We start from the raw sequence: 12,471 nt of genomic DNA, 5'->3' as shown, positions 1-12,471 counted from the left end.
TATTAGTAAATTATTCAGATGTTTCCATTAGAGTCCTCTGGACGTCGTTGCAAAATTGCGTGTACGCAAGGCACGTAATACTGATTCCTATTAACTTACAGAAAGCATCGATGATCTTATAATGACCAAGCTATTTGCAGCGACGAATGTATATGTGTATGTTTCTTCATGTATGTGCATCGAATATTATCGAAACTAACTATCTATCGAACGTCTCTCAGCTAAAACAGTCGTGACTTCGCAGCCGTGGATCGTACATATGTTCCTCTGTCATCCACAAGGGCCAAAAGCGTTCTACATCTACGGTTTAAAGAAGGACCATTAAGATATTCTTCAAATTGTACGTAGTCACGTATTTTTATTCTCATTTCAGTTAATTCATAATTGTCATAGATTTATACTTAATGACTAATGATATAAATAGACTGCAAATGTTAATGAATTTCTGGGAAATACGAATGTGTAATACAAGATAATATTAAAACATTGATAAAGTTTATATTATCGTCTTGATTTAATAATACCTTTAATAAATCACATCAATTTGTGTTAAACTGCTTTCATTGTTGAATTATTTAAAACAAATGTAGAGCATGAACATTAAGTATTCAACATAAACATAAAGTGATTCAAACGATTAATTATTGAAAATATTATGTTTTATGTGTCATTTGGAATCATTTTTGCGCAGGTCCGTTTACAACAAAATGACAAAATATCAAAGCCTGTTGTGGCTTTTAGCGGGCTGCTCTTGCCTGAGCGAGCCCGTTTCATCTGAGGCCCATACACCGTTGGTGAAGATAAGAAATGGAACAATATCGGGTCTGATTATGAAAACTAGACGCGGCAGAGAGTTCGCTGGCTTCCGGGGAATTCCTTATGCCCTGCCACCACTTGAAGAACTTCGATTCGAGGTAAGGCTAACTTCTGTTTCATTTTAGCCAAATTGTATCCGGTTTGGTATAAACTAATAACAGTACAAAAAAACCAACATAAACAGTATCATAGTTTTGCAGCAATAGAAATAGCTAATAATACCACTTATAGCAGGCTTATTAAAATGCATCTAATATTTTCTGAATCGTTTTGGAACGATTAAAAAAATTAAATCCCATAAGTTTATTTATCTATCGACCACAATTTTATTCAATAAATAAAATTGCTTCCAATATTGTGACACTAATCGCTGGATTTAATATTAAAAATACAAAATATAAATTGAGAATTTAATTATTATTTATTATAACCCATGAATTTATCTTTATTCGGAAAAATTGTTCTTCGCTTCCAGTGTTTAGAAAATTATCTATTAAGACAATCGCTAAACTAGTTACTGCTCGTTCTCTTTTTATTAATTCGAATATGACAAGTAAGCAGAATAACCGCGTTTCTTAATAACACACGAATTTCAAATAAATTAAAAATATTCCAAACACGTGTATGTATACTTAAAGATGGCGTTCATTCCCAATCACGGTGATTTTTCAAAGTGATTCGTGATTTTTCGTAATCGTTTAAAAAAAATCACAGTCCTTTACACACGACGCATAACCTATACATATATTTATATAACATATTATATTATTCATATAATATATTATATTATATTTTATATTAACGACATCGAAACAAAAACTCAAGTTATATCGTATAAAGTGAAGAAATAATTAAAAATAATGAAGAATAATGAATAAATTAATGATTATAAATTATAATCTACGTGTTACCTAGCAAATTATTCTCTAAGAATTTCTTGTTTCTTCTACTGATTTTTAAAAACACAAATAGTAATGTAATTCATCGTAAAATCATCTTGAATACGTTTTTCTGTTTAAAGGTCAAGGACTTACGGTCACGGTGAGCAAATTCATTTAAGATAAAAAAGTCGCAATCACAGTCGTAAATAAACTTAAACTACGACCGTGATCATGATTCGGCGATCATTGTGATAAATCACTGTTAGTGATTTTGCACGCCATCTTTAATGTATACATACATATAACTGTACACCAAGTTACACAAAACATTTCCCAACATTTTCTAATACTTTTTTTTTTAAACAATCTTCTTATCTTTATGCATCAGAATAAATTGTTTACTTCCTAGTTTTTACATATTCTTCTTCTCACAAGACCCATGTATTTATACATATACATTAATAGTCATTTTCTGCAGTTTTGTTGATAACGCTGCTCAACACGTAAAAATGTTTGCAATTTTCAATAAGCGTTTCTGATAGATCTTTATAAGTTGAACACGAATGTGCAAACCGTTTCTTTCCAGCACATCCAGATTAAAAAAAAATCAATTTTTAGCAAATTTCCAATTTTTCAACTTTAGAGCTGTGTCGTGCTTTTATAGTAATAGTTATTCAGTTTCTGTTGACACGAAATAATTTTCTGGATTCTTCCGAACAAAATGATATAAATTGTTATTATATTATAGACATCGAAATATATTTGAATAATGTTCAAAGTGAAAAGGACACCGAAAACGCTCCAGTTTTTGTTGATATTCTTCAATTTGTTTCAAAAACTAAAGGTCTAGAAGAAATTTGAACTGCACGACGCGATACAGCAGACATTTTTCCTTCGAAATTCATCAACAAAAGTAGTACTATCGACACCGCATGTTTTGCCAAACTATTTCGTTTCAGTATTGAAAAAAAATGTAATTTACTACTACGTTTCTCTTTGGCCTTAATTTCGTTTTCTGTCTACACACCTTACTCAATGTACTACTGCAGTAAAGAATCCATGAGAGTTGGACTGGAAGTTCCTCATGAGAGTTTCTACTTCATCCCCATCACTGCGTATACTTTTTTGCCCCCTCCCCCGCTTTTGTTGCCGAGGCTCAGGCTTCGGGCAAAAAATAGATTTGTGAGGTATTGAAACGATTCGCGGTGCACCGTGAAAGTTTCAAGCGGTCCCAAATTTCCAACACTCATGGAGTCTTTACTGTATTCGGGAACATATTCCAATTCAGTGGATAGTATAGTATGTAATATCTTTTTGAACAGTGCACAAGAGTGAAGCAAATCTATCTGAAAGCACGTGTGGTCAATGACTTATCAAATTCGAATTATTAGGAAATTTATCTTATTAACCCACTGACGACCATAAGCGTAATTGCACGCCCTGTGATTTATATATCATGTTTAGCACTACTATTTGAAATATGTAAGTATCCATTTTTCTTAGTTGTATAGATTGCTCAGGAAAAATAACAATTTGACTTCATCGGATTAAAATTTCTCGTTATTACATTACAATTTTTTTAATGAAACACGGCGATACCTACGGTAGAAGCTTATAACCCGCAGTTAGTCAGTGGGTTAAGAAAATTTGTATTCGATATTGTCGAATTTCTTTGTATTGAAATCATAAGAGCGATGACATGTCACACTAAACAGGTGTTTATAGTCGAAATATCATTCGGTCAAGAATGTCAATTATGCTTTATGGGATACGTTTGCTTCCAGTCGCCAAAACCATCAGCAGCATGGGACGGTGTCCGACCAGCCAAAGAGGATGCAAACATGTGCGTGCAGAGAAACGTCTTCATTTACGACGATAATATTCTCGGCGTTGAAGATTGCCTGTACTTGAACGTGTACACACCGAAACTGCCAACTGAGGAGGACAAATCAAAAGGAGGCTATCCCGTTTTGATCTGGTTGCATGGTGGCGGCTGGATTGCCGGCTCTGGGCACTCCGCAATCTACGGGCCAAAATTCTTGCTGGACCACGATGTTATTCTTGTCACGGTGAACTACAGGTCGGAGTTAGACTATGAATGAATTAATAATATGAGAATAAAAAGCATTATAGAATATTATCGATTAGTCGTTTCAGAAGTATGCAGGTAATTCTTGAAACGTGTATCCCGTAGCTTATCCATGTTTAGCATTTTATGTTTCGTAGCTTACTTTGAGAATTATCTCAACACCAGAACTGAATGTACTACAATTTAGGCTCGATATACATATGTTTATATTAATTGTGTAAGTTCGATTCGATTTGATTCAGTTATAATTAAGTATAAATTATGTTAACCCTGAATAGTTATTTAACAGGAAACCGCATGACGGACAGTGCGTCCATTTGGGTCCATTACTGCAATGTCATTTTTATCTAACAAGGTTGAACCTTTTCACTATATGTTCATCTTAATATATGCATAAATCCTTTCTGAGAAGTATTATTAAAGTAAAGTAAACGAAGACGTAGCAGTGTGCGCTAAATATACTGAAGTAATATACAGCGCAACTGAACAAAATTTATTATTCCTCATTACAAATGGTGTATTACCTCGTGTACTCCATAATATTTACAAAAATATCTAATGCATAATTTCAAATTATTAATTACAAATTATTAATTTATACATTACATACTAAGTAATACGATCGTTAATACTGATGGGTAAAAATGAATTCAGTATTCGCCAAGCAAGTGTTAATATTTGACAAAAACTGACATCGTGTACTTATAACTAATGATCAGATTCCTTTATTCATAATATTTGAAAGTAATTATGTGTGCAATATTTATTTAATATTTTATAGACTTGGGCCACTAGGATTCTTGAGCATGGAGGATTCGATATTACCTGGGAACAATGGACTGAAAGACCAAGCGCAAGCAATCCGATGGGTGCACGAGAATATCGCCGCGTTCGGCGGTGATCCAAATCGAGTGACCATCTTTGGAGAAAGCGCAGGAGGTGCCAGCGTACACTTACATATGATGAGTAGCTTGACAAGAGGTCAGTCATTTATTTATAATTAACTTCATTACTTTCGCAATATTACGAGTCGTGTTTTTGAAAAGTGTTGAAATTAACTACTGTATCAATGGAGAAATTAATTTAAGCATTAAGCAATAAGAATTCCCACGAGCGTGCACCTATTCAATTCAAAATGAATTTTATTAGAAAAAAACGTACGTTCTGAAAAATCTCTGTCGATGCTGCTCAAGTCGAGAAATGAAATTCGTTACAAGAACAAATTATCTGATTGCGTACCATTTATAGAATACTCCCATGACATTCGTCATCAATCGAGCCACCCCTCCCCCCTGACGAATAATTAACGATCGAATTTGGATAATGTACTTTTGTTCTATTTAACGTACTCTTGAAATAGGACTTTTCCATCGCGCTATCTCACAAAGTGGCAGCAGCAACTGTCCATGGGCTATCGCTAGATCAGGTTCTGCCAAAATAAATGCCATCAAACTGGCTGACCTTTTACACTGCCCTTCGAAAGACACAAACCAATTGGTCGCATGTCTGCGCAAAAAAAACGCCAACGACATTATCGGAACAGATCGTGCTTTTCAGGTAATTATATTTGTTTTTCTTTTGTATAAAATATCGGGTAATTGTTAAAGTTTTTATGGGTTTCGCTCTAAAAAAGTATACTAACAATAATTTTAATTATAATGTACGTACTAATAATTTCATGACATACGTACTCATGTTTTTATAACATTTGTATTTTCAGTAGAAATTTTTGTTCTAATAAATACTTTTTTAAATATTATTATTTACTGCATTTATATAATTAAATTATGTTAATAAAATAATTTACCACACTTTGAGATTTATATAATAGCTTCTTCAAACAGATCACAAATGTTTTTTGCAATGTTTGTACCGTTTATTCCTTTCAATTTTTAATTTCTTCACAGCAACTTAATTTGAATTTTATTTTTAAGAATAAAACACACACAATCACGTCTATTTTTATTCTACCCAACAATTCACTGCATTATATTGACATCGACACATAATATATTAACATAATTGCTTATTGTTTCCACAAACCCGTAACGATCACATCATCTGCAAAAAATCCATCAAAATTTTTGCACTGACCGAATATTTAGTACAAATAAAGATGGCGGTAGCACAAAAAACACGTGAAGGAAACGACAAAATTTTCATAGATCGATAAGAAATTCCAAGGTATTTAAGTCATGTTTGGAGGTTTCTATGAATAGATAATTATATCAATTACTATGTACCTTCAAGAGAAATGAAGAAACGTATTAATCACACTTGTGTCAAAGATTGAGCCTGATTTTTTGGTAATACTATTATGCTTTCACCGCAAACATTTTTCCAGTTTCTCATTAAATATCCTTGAATCTTGTTCCTTATGGTATTGACATTTAAGAATTGTCACCCACTCAGAAATATTGCAAAGAACAAAATAGTTGGTACTTGATGGGTGCAACGACCGAATAGCATGTTAATTGTAAATGTAGCAAACTATGACAATTGAATTCACATCATTTTTTAAAAAAAGATTATTTCGTACTCAATAGTTTGGAATACATATTTCACTGGTGCAGTTATTCATAACACTTGTACGACGATGACTGTGTAATTTTGACTCGAGTTTTCAAAAACTTCATCTAACTCAACAACTTCCGCTAATTATTTTAAGTTAGTAATTACTTATATTAATTCAAATGAAAGAAAACCAATTCAATAATGCTATACTATACTCCTTCCACTATACAGCCCGGACATTGCACCATCGGACTACTACTTGTTTCGACCGCTTAAACAACATCTGCTGGGCAAGAAGTTTGACAACTATGCCACCCTCAGAAATTATATTGGTGCCTTTTTTGAATCCCAACCCAGAGCTTTCTGGGAGAGCGGCATTCAAAACTTGCCGTGCAGATGGTTGAATGTTATTGATAATGATGGTGATTATATCTTAGAATTAAAATAAAATTTTCATAAATACAAAATAAAAATAAAACTAGTTGAAAATGGCAAGGACCTATGGGACAGCCTAATAATATTTTTATTACTCAATTGCAAGCTAAGAGAAAAATTTTGTTGATTCTTTTGCTAAGCGCAAGTAAGTATTGTATTATACACCAGTGTTCATAAGTACCTATAATATGTATTTCCCAAGACTTTGCAATCAGAAACATCCTTTATCACACCGATATTATTATCCAGTTAATAAATTTTACGAGATTCTACTGTTGCACAATTTTGCATTGACGTTGACCTTTCTCACTTTCTTGTTAGGAATTTGATTACGGCCCAATAATACCCTTCAGGCCAGTAGTCGAAGCCGATCATCCTGGTGCCTTCCTAACAGAGGATCCTGCATTTTCATCAAAAAATGGTCGCTTGATGGACATACCATGGATGACGGGGATTACGTCCGAAGAAGGAGCGCTTGTTGTACCAGGTACTTATAGCTTAATGGGCAATTATTATATATATTTAATATCATAATATTCTCATTTGGGTCATCAACGTTTGAATAACTTTTAGGAATTATAGTAAACAAATCATTAGACCAGAAATCTTTAAATTAATTCATTAGATTCAATCTAAGTTTTAAGGACGTATGAACAAGTTTTTACACAATTACTTCATTTTACACTACCAAGTTTCCGGATAGTTATGGATTTGTAACAACAATAGCTACATCACTTATACGGAAATGTGTAAATGAATAGTTAATGTCGATGTTTCTAACTTTTTCATGACGTGAACAATTTATAAATTCAGATTATGTACTTGAAATATTCATCACTAATACATACATATATGCAACTTTAATTACGGAATTTCGTGGTGTACCCGCCACAGCTTGTAAATACCTATGCTTTAATTACACTGTTCAACACGTAAAAAAATTTTCTAATACATCTTTATGTGCTGACTACGAATCTGCAAACTGTTTATTTCCAGCACGTCCATTTTTGAAAAAATCAATTTCTTGTAGAATTGCATATTTTCAACTTCGGAGCTGTGTTGTGCTCTTGCTTTCTTTTGACACGAAATAATTCTTTGGATTTTTCCCATCAAAATGATATAAATTGTTATTATATTATGATATCTAAATATGTTTAAATAATGTTTCAAGTGAAAAAAATACCGAAAACGCACCAATTTTTTCCGATATTCTTCAATTTATTTAAAAAATTAGACTGCGGATTTTTATAGAAAATGATATTTTCAGCAGCAAATCATGCAGAGAAAAGCAAATCTAGGAATTACATTCTTTTCTTAAGTATCATATTCGGCTTAGAATAGACTAGAAAGCTCATTAGATCTGATGAAAGTTTTGCGTTTTACTGTATTTTACAGATTCCTATAGGCTATAAATGTATAAAATCCGCAGTCTCATAATAATTTTTCATCGCCCAAATCCATTGTCCATGCAATATGCATTATGCTTTGTCAGAAATATAAATTCCAAATTGCATTTACCAGGACTATATACTAGGCAAAATGGACAGTTAGTAAAGAAGCTAAACAATGATTTCTCAAACATCGCACCTATGACATTGCTGTTCGGAGAGAGCTGCCCCAAAGACGAAATAAAACGTGTAGCCTCCGAAATACGAGAATTCTATTTCGGCAAAGCCCCGATCGATGACGCGGCGCGGTTCAAACTTATCGATGTGAGTATAATTACTTTTAAAATTCGCATTTACATATTTTTAATTAACATATAAACTGCATGTTAACTATACTTATCCTTGTGGTTTGACCAAGACTGAACCTTAATTGTCGTGATGAGAATTATTAAATCTCTTGATTTTCAAAACCTGACTTGAAATGAATTTGATTAAGTCATGAAATTCGATAAGACTAGAACATAAATTCAGGGGTTATTCCACGCCAAATCGATCACTTTTTGCGTTCGATATTAGGGATTTTGTTCAAAATGAAATATGTTGCTGTCCACGGGAAATTAGGTTGGGGGGGGGGCGTTTAAGTCATCACTTTGCTGGTATCGTATTTGTTTAAAAAAATACAAGCTGTAAAAGTTTGCAATGTTTGCTATTTCACGTAAACTACAACATATTTCATTTTGAATAAAATTCCCGACATCGAGTACCAAAAATGACCTATTTGGCGTGGAAAGACCCTGTGACAATTTGCACCTCGTAATGTTTTCAATTTCATTACAAACAAGTTTACCTTTATAAACATTTCTATAAATAGGTGCCTGATAGGACATATGGGGGGTTGTATCCTACAAAAAATGATGTTCGACATTTCATTAACAATATAACAAAACGCTTGAATAATAATATGTCAGAATATTTGGGTATTCGGACACGGAAAGCTCTACTGTAACAGCTTTTATTATAATTGAAGAGAACATTTCTTTGTATCAGCATAAAACAATATATTCTTGATCCTTCCTATGATTACTAGGCATACAATTTCCATAAATGCTCTATAATTGAATTGTGAAGAACAGATATTTCAGGAACATTGTTATGGTTTACAGATGTACAGCGATGCGTGGATCACTCACTGTGCTCATCATTCGGTGCGTGATTATCTCGAGAAACAGTCTGCCCCTGTTTACTATTATTATTTGACCTACCGAGGTAGTGCATCATTCAGTAGGGTATTTGGTGATCCTATCAATGACTATGGAGTGTGCCATGGTGATGAAATGCAATACTTGTTCCCAGTCGGCGAAGTATTGTTTGCGGATACACCGCTCAACGAAAAGGATCACAAAATGGTCGACACCATTACAAGTCTTTGGGTCAATTTTGCTAGTACTGGGTAAGTATTTATATTATTAACAATGTTCCGTCTTATTAAATAAATACCATCTTCTCTTAAATGCTCCAAAGACTGTTTTTTGATAATTTGATCAAGTAAACGTAAACCTTACCTGTTGTAAAAATTTTCGTCCTCTGGAATTTTGAAACGTCAAATTTTCAAATTTATAGAGTTCATAACAATTATGTGTATTTTCTTCTTTATTCACAAACTTTTCTGCGTATTTTCATCATTACACATTGCACTTTTCGTACACTATTTTTCAAATGTTTAGAATCGCTTATTCGGCAACACGATCATGTGAAATTTTTAATACAAAATGTGATTACGTAGTTCGTAGACTGTCATAAAGTGGAAAAAACCAAAATGCTAAGCTCCATTACATATTAAACTATTTTCTTTTATAAATCTTGAATGTAATCAGACTGAATGTTTTTGTGAATTCACGTTTTTATAGACGAATAGATGAAAATAAGAATTACATAGAAACTTAATGCCTGAACACTTAAACTACCAGCAGAGGGCGTATACTAAATTAAAATGTATAATACGGTATAACATAACATAGTATTATATGTATAAAATGTATAATGAATTAAGAATCAACATAAATTCCAACGATAGCACCTTTATGATTTCAATAAGTTCTAGTGTTAATTAAAATTACCCCACAAAGAAACAAATGAAATCTGTGTTAAAGAATTTATTCTATCGTCCTTTACTCAGAATCAGTTGTATCTAGTTTTGTTAAAATGAGCCTCGAGTCTTGAGCTTTAACAGCTCGAGTCGCGGTTCAAATACTAAAGTCCTACAATCCTAAAGGCTCAAACCCGCAAGATTCAAAGCTTGAGCCGTGAAAGCTCGAGCCTTTAAGCTTGAAGGCTCGAATCGTATAAATTGTATGTAGTGAAGTGATGTACAAAACTCGAGTTTTCGAAGCCTTAAAACTTAACCTAAAAGTTTTCAGTTTTGAACTCTAATATTATACGACGCTCAAGCTTTTAAAGCTTTAACGGGGAATAATACAAAAACGTCCAGAAAAGCGTGTTTTCTTATAAATTCACAAAATATTTCTTCACAAAATGTTGACACTTTTTGTGGAACTTTCTTTTTTTGATATATTATTTATTGTATGGGTAATTGTAATGAAATAATTGATTGAAATCATTATATGAATTTTGACTCAGCAAAACTCCTGGGAGACTGATACTAAGAAAGGGAAATAAAAAATGAAACAAAATAACCATTGAATAATAGAGGAAATAAAACATTGCTAAAAATTTGTCTGTAATGTTCGAAATATAGTATTATCGACTGAAAACATACTCTTACGGCGTGGGGGTCATATATGACCGGCAGCAAGATAAATGTACGCATGATAATTTTGCACAATACATATAATCTTATTGTGTAATATGTTATCATATGATTCTAATAGGCAAGCACTCTTTTGCGCTGAAGACAAAACAAGCAGAACACGCTCGGTAGTGAATGTGTTAAACATAAAAGCCTCGAGCTTTGAGGCCCGAGCCTTGAAACTGGAGCCTCCAGTTTCGACAACTCGAGGCTAAGCTTTTATAGTTTCGAAGACTTGAGCTTTATACATCACTAGTTGTATTTGTTATAAATTCATAAAATCCGCAGTCTGATTATAATAAAGTAATAACATTACTTTTACGACACCAATCAATTGATCACTGAATGATAGTAACCAATTATTTCTCAGCAATCCTACGCCTGAAGTGTCCAAAGACATACCCATCAAATGGAAGCCAGTAAGAACGGAAGCTCTCGAATACCTTCGCATAGGAGGCGATCAAATTGAAATGTCGAAAAACCTTATTCCGGAGAGAATAAACTTCTGGAACGGTCTGCCGATACGACCTGATTTGACAAAGAGTGGCAACCAGCAGCAAAAGGACGAACTGTGAAAACTGTATAGAATATGTCTTCACGACCGAAGGTGTGTTATTATTATAAATTACCGACGCAGAACGGTATAAATCATATGTTCGACCTCTGACACTATGTTTTTGTCTTTAGATTGTAGATTCAGAAATCAGTCATAGTCTACACTACCACAAACCAATATCACTTGTCAAGACTTTTATACGATAAAATAAACTACAGTCTTCATTTTATTTAAAAATGAAATAATTCAATACCCATAATTATGTTCCGAAGAAACAAATAAGATCATCTTTTTTTCACTCGTTTCTTCTTATCCTTGGTATTCGTTCGTTTTTTCGTCGATTTTTCGGTAGGTGTGGGCGGTGGCGGTACCATCCGGTCAATTCTCGGCAACGGTGCCGCAAATCCCATGCAAGCTAGGGAATAATTTTCAGGATAGCAAGTCTCGAATATACGGAACTTGATTTCCTTCCATCCGATTTGCTTATACGGAATTTCTGAATAGATCTCGAAGCCCAATCTCTTCGCTGTAAAGCGCGGGACGATTAACGAAATCATCGAAACAGGTTGCCTTTCACTCGATTAACGATGAAAATTTACCGATCGTTTGGGCAGCACCGGAAGTGAACTCCCCGACGCAGGCGGACGCGTGTCTGGTCGCTTGATCGACGAAAGAACGTACCAACGCGGTGCCAACGCCTTTCATCCTTCGGCATTCAGCGGTTCGTAAAACTGGGCCAGCAAAATGGCGTAATTTTGAAGCTTGGTGATCCGGCGAAACGCGTCTCCCTGAAGAATCATCTGTACAAAGGGCATAACGTGTTACTATCAACTTTCCTTAGAACGTAGCCTCTCGACGCCTGGTTTCTACATTTCCTAATAAAGGATAATTATTTTGTCGACTGTGTTCTTTACCTTGAAGTCAGTTATATTTGTACGTTTCTCCACATTCGACGCGATTAAAACACCCACGATCTCGTCGCTTCC

General features: G+C 33.8%; 1 protein-coding gene across 1 annotated transcript; it reads left to right on the top strand.

The window, feature by feature from the left end:
* Positions 1 to 697: 697 nt before the first annotated feature.
* Positions 698 to 11,694, top strand: LOC107192742 (esterase E4-like). Its single transcript, XM_015582069.1, has 9 exons — positions 698 to 914; positions 3,482 to 3,777; positions 4,568 to 4,767; positions 5,147 to 5,343; positions 7,057 to 7,222; positions 8,257 to 8,447; positions 9,287 to 9,573; positions 11,300 to 11,536; positions 11,617 to 11,694. Exons 1-8 carry the CDS (start codon positions 708 to 710, stop codon positions 11,502 to 11,504), a joined length of 1,749 nt encoding a protein of 582 aa, XP_015437555.1. The 5' UTR covers positions 698 to 707; the 3' UTR covers positions 11,505 to 11,536; positions 11,617 to 11,694.
* The last annotated feature ends 777 nt before the right edge of the window (positions 11,695 to 12,471 follow it).

Source organism: Dufourea novaeangliae, unplaced genomic scaffold (assembly GCF_001272555.1).
Source record: "Dufourea novaeangliae isolate 0120121106 unplaced genomic scaffold, ASM127255v1 scaffold376, whole genome shotgun sequence".
NCBI classification, from domain to species: domain Eukaryota; kingdom Metazoa; phylum Arthropoda; class Insecta; order Hymenoptera; family Halictidae; genus Dufourea; species Dufourea novaeangliae.
Note: the sequence above shows the minus strand (reverse complement) of the source record. Positions and strands in the feature narration are given on the sequence as shown.